Source organism: Zingiber officinale, chromosome 2B (genome assembly GCF_018446385.1).
Source record: "Zingiber officinale cultivar Zhangliang chromosome 2B, Zo_v1.1, whole genome shotgun sequence".
Classification (NCBI taxonomy): Eukaryota; Viridiplantae; Streptophyta; class Magnoliopsida; order Zingiberales; family Zingiberaceae; genus Zingiber; species Zingiber officinale.
Window position 1 is genome coordinate 103257189 of NC_055989.1, and position 8043 is coordinate 103265231.

General features: G+C 38.2%; 1 protein-coding gene across 3 annotated transcripts; it reads left to right on the forward strand.

Moving 5' to 3' along the window:
* Positions 1 to 2257: 2257 nt before the first annotated feature.
* Positions 2258 to 5871, forward strand: LOC122046589 (receptor-like serine/threonine-protein kinase SD1-7). 3 transcript variants are annotated; one of them, XM_042607358.1, is made up of 8 exons: positions 2258 to 2428; positions 2827 to 3933; positions 4093 to 4254; positions 4383 to 4501; positions 4584 to 4794; positions 4875 to 5115; positions 5242 to 5392; positions 5470 to 5871. In XM_042607358.1, exons 1-8 carry the CDS (start codon positions 2344 to 2346, stop codon positions 5743 to 5745), a joined length of 2352 nt encoding a protein of 783 aa, XP_042463292.1. In that variant the 5' UTR covers positions 2258 to 2343; the 3' UTR covers positions 5746 to 5871. The 3 variants fall into 3 exon arrangements, with proteins under 3 accessions (XP_042463292.1, XP_042463291.1, XP_042463293.1); XM_042607357.1 differs by having other exon boundaries at positions 2260 to 2428; positions 2827 to 3996; XM_042607359.1 differs by lacking the exon at positions 5242 to 5392 and having other exon boundaries at positions 2261 to 2428; positions 2827 to 3996; positions 5470 to 5619.
* Positions 5872 to 8043: the final 2172 nt, after the last annotated feature.

Consider the following 8043-nt stretch of genomic DNA (forward strand, 5'->3'; position numbering starts at 1 on the left):
CCTTCATGAAGCTCCAGGAATTTCTCCCAGAGATCTTTCGCTGAGTCGTAACTTCCGATCCGATTTACCTACTACGGCGGCAGCACACTGAGCAGGTGGAACTCTGCCTTTCCGTTGGCGACGAAATCGGCTTGCTCCTTCTTGCTCCATGTGTTTTCTTCTTTGTCTTTCGGCGCTGCAAAACCATATTTCATTGTAATAAGAATATCAAAATCCGTTTTAAAAAATACCTCCATTTTGCGCTTCCATGTGGCGAAGTCTCCGTCGAACTTCGGGGGATGGATGTTCGCTCCGGCCATCGTCTTGATCGTAGTGCTTCAGTTGGCGGTTAGTCCTTCTGAGGCGATCAGGCTCTGATACCACTTGTTGGTGCAGCGGAGACCGGCAAGAGGGGGGTGAATTGCTGAAAACAAGAAAACAAAAACTACCCTCCTCGGATTTCAACTCAGAATTAAATCAGCAATAAAAAATAACAGCAACTAAATTAATGAAACAGAAAAAGAAATAGGAAGAGAAAAGACTCAGGGATTTAACCTGGTTACAACCAAGGAGGTTGTTAATCCAGGACAGTAGAAAAGAGCGCAGTAAGAAAAATCTCCTTCTCTGAAGGTGGAGAAGCCTTTTACACTTTTGAAGCTCACTAGTTGCTTAGGAATTGCTTACAGATTGATTGCTTGAGTTGTTGTTGAATTCCTAGCTCCAGGGGCTTTTATATAGGCCCTGGAAATCTTATCCCGAGAGTCCAAGGCGCCTCCAACAGGGTTCAAGGCGCCTCCAACTCGATCTGCGGATAAAACTTTAACGGTCAAAACAGACTGTTGAAGGCGCCTTGAACAGGCTTGAAGGCGCCTTCAAGCTTGTTTAAGGTGCCTTCAAACTACAGTAACTTCTGCTACAGTAATTTCCAGCTTCTTTTGACTCCTTTTCTTCTTCGCTTTGGCTTTCGAAGCTCCGTTCTTTTGGATGATTGCGGCCAACCGGAATAGGGCTCACCCGAACCCAATTCCGGCCTTCTCCGAACCTTCCCGGCCTTCCCTCGAGCAGCCTTCCATCCCGGCTTAACGCCCTCAAATGCTGCGCACGCTATTCACGCCCACCGGAGCAGCCTTCTCCTCGAGCAGCCTTCCTTCCGCTCGACTTCCTGTGCTCCTAAGCTCCTGCACACTCAGACACAGGGATCAAACATAGCAGGACCTAACTAACTTGGTTGATCACATCAAAACTACTACGGGGTCGAACAATTAGAACTTGGAGTGATTGAACTGTTCTGCTGTCCACTTCTAGTATAACCCATTTGATGATTAATGATCCCAGATGAACTTGTTAGTTCTGTATCGAGTGGCATAAATTCAATTAGTGATTTAAAGTTTGATATATAATTACTGGATTTTACTTTCCAAAAATAAAAATAAAATACTGAACTCTAGATCTGCTAAATAATAATAATAATAATAATAATAATAATAATAATAATAATAATAATAATAATAATAATGTCGAACATAGTGTACATGTTTCTTATATTTTATCCTTTTTTTTTTTCAATCATTCAAACAAATTTACCAAACAACTTGATTTACAGGAATTAAATTACTATTACAGGATAAGAAATAGTAAACAATAATATAAAGTTTTGGAATGTAAAAATCTGTTTTTGCATATTTCTTACCATCACAGTCCAGATAATATAAAAGGCCATAATTAACTGAAAAAGATAATTAATTTTTTATTCTAGTGTTTGACAAATTGTCCAAGTAGTGCTCCATTGCAGTATTCCAAACACTGACAAATTAGTTGACTCGAGACTTCATTTGCAGTAGTGCTACTTTGCTTTAATTTCTACGGAAATCAAGCCGCTGTTTTTGTTCTTTTCTTTTTTAGATTGTCCGACGACATCAAGACAATAGCGATGAATACCGATTTAGATTTTATTTATCTTTTTCAGCTATCTTGATTTCATGAAATTACTATAGATTTTAATGCGAGATCCTGTGTAGAATTGTATGAGTTTTTTCTAATTCATATACGGTGAACAACTCATGCTTAAGAAATTTCGATCAAAGAGGACATAAAGGTGCGCCTTATCAACAGTGAAAGCATCAGGACAGTTAATGATGAACATATTTTGGAACTACAGGGAAGAGATAAGAAAGGAAGAGAATCACGCAACGGTAGTGCTCATTTGCAGTATTCCAAACAGAGACAAATCAGTTGACTAGAGACTTCCTGCTCTATCATCATCTTCTAAAGGTGTTAAATGTTATAACTTAGCTTGCAGCAATTCTGCATAAAGAACCCAAACAGCAAATTACATCGGCAGAAAACGCAAAACCTTAAACATCCATGGCGCGGATGCAGCTCTTTCTCCTACAGTTCTTTGAAATAGTATTAGCAGAGACATTCTTTCTACTTGGCCAATCTTCATCTGGTATGTTTAAGAAAGAAATCCTAGTCCAGAATTAAATTAAATTATAAAACTGTAGGATTTTTGTCCATTTTTTTTTGTCTGTTTATTTATTTATATGGGGATCTATTGAAAGTTTACCATAATGCTATACTTTTCCTTCATTTCAAAGCCAATCTTTCAGGCTTATTAGAAGGCACATGGTCATCAAAGGCATAGAGAATTAGGCCTCGTTAACACGATATATATATTTTTTTACCTTATGAGAGAAGTGTACTTCACCTGTTTGGAAACTTGATAGATCGTCTTGTTTAATAGGAGAAATTGTAGCACAAATTGATATCCATTTATAGCATAAGCCACACGTTAATGATGCCCAAAGGATTTGATTCATTTATTTTTTTTTATGGACTTTTGTATAGGAGATATATTGTTGGGGAACAACTCACTTATCGATGGTCAGACATTGATCTCGATGGGGAGCGTGTTCCAACTCGGCTTCTTCAGTCCAGTTAACAATTCTGCGACTGCATACATAGGAATTTGGTACTACAATCTCCCACCAAGAGAAAACAAAGTAGTAGTATGGGTCGCCAATAGGAACAAGTCTGTGGACACATCCATGGCATCGTTGAACCTGACTTCCGACGGAAATCTAATCTTATTTGAGAAAGGAATAAAGGTTTGGTCGACAGGAACATCCGCAGAACTTAATTCTCCACGCTTGCAGCTTTTAGACTCAGGAAACCTCGCGTTGACTGACGGCAACTCAAGCAGAACTCTATGGCAGAGCTTCGACCATGGGTGTGACACTCTTCTCCCTGGCATGAAGATAGGATTCGACTTCCGGACTAATACTTCGTGGCAGTTCATGCCATGGATGAGTGCCACGGACCCTTCTCCGGGCAAGTACGTCGCCAAAATGGAGGCATATAATGTTCCGGATTTTTTCACACAGAGTGTGGATAGATACGTCAAACTCGGTCGCACTGGGCCATGGAACGGGCAATGGTTCACCGGCCTTCCAACGATGGGGAACAGCATCTTGGTGAGGAACGTAAACTTCACATACGTGTCCAACCAGAATGAGACCTACTACATGACTGAATATCAGACTCGATCGTCACGGCTAAACCGATTGGTAGTGGACGCCAACTTAACCTACAAACGTTGGATTTTTGATGGGAGAGATTGGAGAGTTTTCTTGTCGTTTCCAAGCGACGACTGCGATTACTACAACCATTGTGGCCGCAACAGCGTTTGCACCAAGGGCTACTACTCAACCTCCTGTCGTTGCTTGGAAGGTTTCGTGGAGAACAAAAAGGTCGTCGGATGCGCGAGGAAGGAGCCCTTGCTTTGCTCGTCGAACCAGTTTTCGAAGGAGCAGAACATGAAGGTGCCCGACACCGAGAACGCAACCTCACGAGGCAAGATTAGTCTGGATGCGTGCAAGAAATCGTGCTTGGATGATTGCTCCTGCGTCGCGTATGCGGTGATCAATGGGCCTTATGGCTGCATAACTTGGCGCGGTGAGTTGTTGGATCTCAGAAGTTTTATTGACGGAGGAGACGATTTATACATTCGGCTTCCAGGTAGTCGAGTTATGTGTGCATGAAATTGGATGATCCAAATAACATGATATCTAATCATCTAATTTCCTTCTCTTTTGTTTCCCCCTTTTCCTGCAGAATCATCGACGTCAAATTGGAAGGAGCTCGTGTGGGCAATAGTAGTCATTCCGGTGTTGCTGGGAATTCTTCTACTGTGTTGTGCAGGCGTACTCGCTCGGAGGAGGAGAAACAGAGCATCAACCAGCAAATTGCAATTGCAGTTTCCAAAGGTGCAGAAAGGTAATACTATCAGTTTTTCAAGGTTATTTCGGATGTAAAAGGATTAACTCAAATTTATTTAGTAATTTCTATGAAAAAAAATTATGGTAGGAGATTTTTAGTTATTCATAGTGTGATCCTTGTGCCAGATTCTATCAGCACATTGGATGTACTTCCTTCATATGATCTGCGTACTATAAAAGCTGCAACAAATGATTTCTCCGAACGCAACAAACTTGGGGAAGGGGGATTTGGCATTGTTTACAAGGTAAGAAGACTCTCAGTATTAAAACAATAAAGATCTAGCCTTTCATACCTGTAAAATTGACGAAAATTGTATATTTTGTCAGGGTCAATTGGAAGATGAACAGAAGATTGCTGTCAAAAAATTATCAAGATACTCCTCCCAAGGGCCTGATGAGTTCCAGAATGAACTCTCATTGATAGCCAAGTTACAACATAGAAACCTTGTTCGTCTTCTAGGCTGCTGCATGGAAGGAGATGAGCGACTTCTCATACTTGAATACATGGAAAATAAAAGCCTTGATGCATTCATTTATGGTCAGTATAGTTGACCTTAATAAAAGGTTACAAATTTATCACAAAATATTTTATCTAATCCTTTTAAATTGGATCTCCAGATAAAACTAAAAGTTCGTTATTAAATTGGCAAAAACGTTTCAATATTATAATTGGGATCGCTCGAGGACTTCTATACTTGCATCAAGACTCCAGATTGAGAGTCATTCATCGTGATCTTAAGCCGAGCAATATTCTCCTTGACAAGGATATGAATCCAAAGATTTCAGATTTTGGCATTGCAAGGATATTTGAAGGAGACAATGCTCTTGAGGATGCAACAACCAGGCCAGTTGGAACATTGTGAGTATTTTATATTGGGTTTACTTTACATAAGCAAGCAGGTAGAGAGGTGAAATACATATTAAGTTACCTTATTTTTTCACTCCTTGTTCTATTTTTTTCTAACACTCAAACTCTTAATTATAGTGGTTACATGGCACCTGAGTACATATCATATGGACTTTTTTCATTCAAGTCAGACGTGTTTAGCTTCGGTGTGATAGTACTAGAAATCATAAGTGGAAAAAAGAATAGAATATTCAGCCAAACTGATACAAGTTTAAATCTTTTAGGATATGTAAGTATTAATTTCAAATTCATTATCTCTACAAGATACTATCTATAATTTAAAATGTGTTTCCTACAATAATGCAGGTATATAAACTTTGGAAAGAAGGAAGGTCTTTAGAGATTCTTGATGATACACTAAATGAATCATATACAATAGAAGAAGTTCTACGTTGTATCCAAATGAGTCTTTTATGTATCCAAGATAACAGTGAAGATAGGCCAACAATGACTGAAGTAATGACTATGTTGGCAAGTGAGGACCAACTCCTCACCCCACTTAAGCAACCTACAATAACAACAACTAATAGCGAAGGAAGTCTCACTACCAACGAAATGAGTTTCACACTTGTAGGTCGATGAAATATGTATTTAATTTTTATCTTATCAATATTTAGCATAACAAAGTCCTTTGATTACTATGTAAAGTTTACCATAAAGCAGAGTACTTCAATATTATTTATTTGGACGAAAGATTTAAGTTTATCATTATGGCTTATTAGTGCATAGTTTGTTCACTTGCAATTACACTACAAAAAACTAGTAATTTAGGGATGAAAATTTGCAACAAATATTTTTCATCCCAAATTTGGGACGAGTTTTGCAACAAAAATATAAATTGTTGCTACTTAGCAACTAATTCAGCAACGAAAATATTTTGTCACAAATCGGTAATGAAAACTATTTCATCACTAAACTGGTTGCAATTCTACGACAAAAATAAATATTTGTTACAAAATCAGCGATGAATAAATCATTCATCGCAATTTTTTCAACGAAAACATAATTTGTTGCAAATTTTGCAATGAATCCAGAATTCGTCGTAGATTTTGCAACAATGTTGAATTCACTACAAATATTGTTATATGAATTATTATTAAGAAGTTACGATGAAAGAGGGATTCATTGCATAATTTGAAATGAATCCATAGATTCGTTGGAAATTACAATGAATATGAGGATTCCTTGCAAAATTTTTATTTAAAAAAAAATTACTTAAAGTCGGTTAATTGACCTAGAGAGTTGGAATGAGATGAAATTAATTTCTATGTGTTCTTCTATTTCTTCATTACATCCATGCTTTCAACCATTAATTTGACTTAATATATTTTAATATGTGAATTTTTAAATACAAATTATATTTTTCGAGCACATTGGTGTTAGAAAAATCACTAAGAAAAACATATTTGATCAAAAAATAAGGATATCTATATAATCAGAAGAATTATATGAACACATCAGAACTAGTTTTATCTCATTCTAAGCTCTCTAGGTCCATTAACTAGCTTCGAACAATTTTTGATTTTTTAAAAAATTACCAATTTGCAACGAATTAAGAATTCGTTGCAATTTTACAACGAACCCTCATATCCGTTGCCAATTTGCAACGACTCCATGGATTCATTGTAAATTTGCAACGAATTTTGAATTCATTGCAAATTGGTAATTTTTTTTTTTAAAAAAAAAAGAAAAGTTGCCCGAAGTCGTTTAATGGATCTAGAGAACTCAGAATGAGATAAAATCAGTTCCTATATGTTTGTTTATTTTTCCTGATTATATAGATATCCTAAAAAAAATTGACTTAATATATGTGAGATACGACAATTAAATAATAAGTGTTATTTGAGAAATAACATTGTTAGATTTTTCAGAATTTTTTTTTAAAAAAAATTGAGATTTAAACGGAGTCTGTATGATACATTAAAGAGGATGGGTCAATTAAGCTTGGGGAAAGCTTGTTTGGCATATCCCTTATGTGAGAATTATTGATTTAATTAATATAAGGTTTAATTAAAATAAGCATATAAAGAAACTTAGGTTTTTATTTTCCCAAAATTCCTCTTCCGATCCCTCCTTCCATTCCTCATCCACTGCTCACCTCCTCTCCCGAACCCCCTTCTTAGTCGACAATACCCTCGCGACCCCGAAGCCGCACCACCACCTTCCTTCTTCCACGCAATGCTGAGTGTCGGGTTCTCTCCTGATTTCACCGACGCTGGTGCCGCTCCACTCTATCACCACGCCGCCCCGACCGCGAGACGTCGATCCCCCTCTCTTACTTGCCGCCATGGGACTGGTCGGACGTCCCTACTGTGTTCGTGGCCTTGAAACCGATACATAGGCCAAAGCTCTCAGTCCATTTCCTCTACCCTGGCTTAGCACCACAACGGCCATCGCCGGTGCTAGAAGAAAGGAACGACACAATGGGACTAGGGTTACACTACCCTCTCGCCTATGGATCTAACCAGAGTTGCTGCCATCCGGAAAGGAAATGACGCTCCTTGTGCCCCTGCTCATCGCCACACTGTTTCTTTCGACGGAAACCTCTTCACTGATCACCGGGGTGCCCTACTACTTACTGCCACCCTTGAGGTAATCGATTGCCTCTAGTTGACAATTGAGTGTAGGATTTATACTTGGAGTTGATTAGAGGTTTTTGATTTGAAGGTCAACGACTCCACCTAGCTCCGACCCTGATTTTTAGCAACAAGTTCTTCAACTATGGGTCGACTGAGAAGCATTCAAATTTGGATGTGTTTTAGAGTTGATTTCATTTCTGCATTGGAATTGATTAGTGTGATGATTAGTAGTGATTGATTGTGGGTTGGATTAATTGAGGTGAATCATTAAGTAGGGTTGATGATTTAGTTAAACCTAATT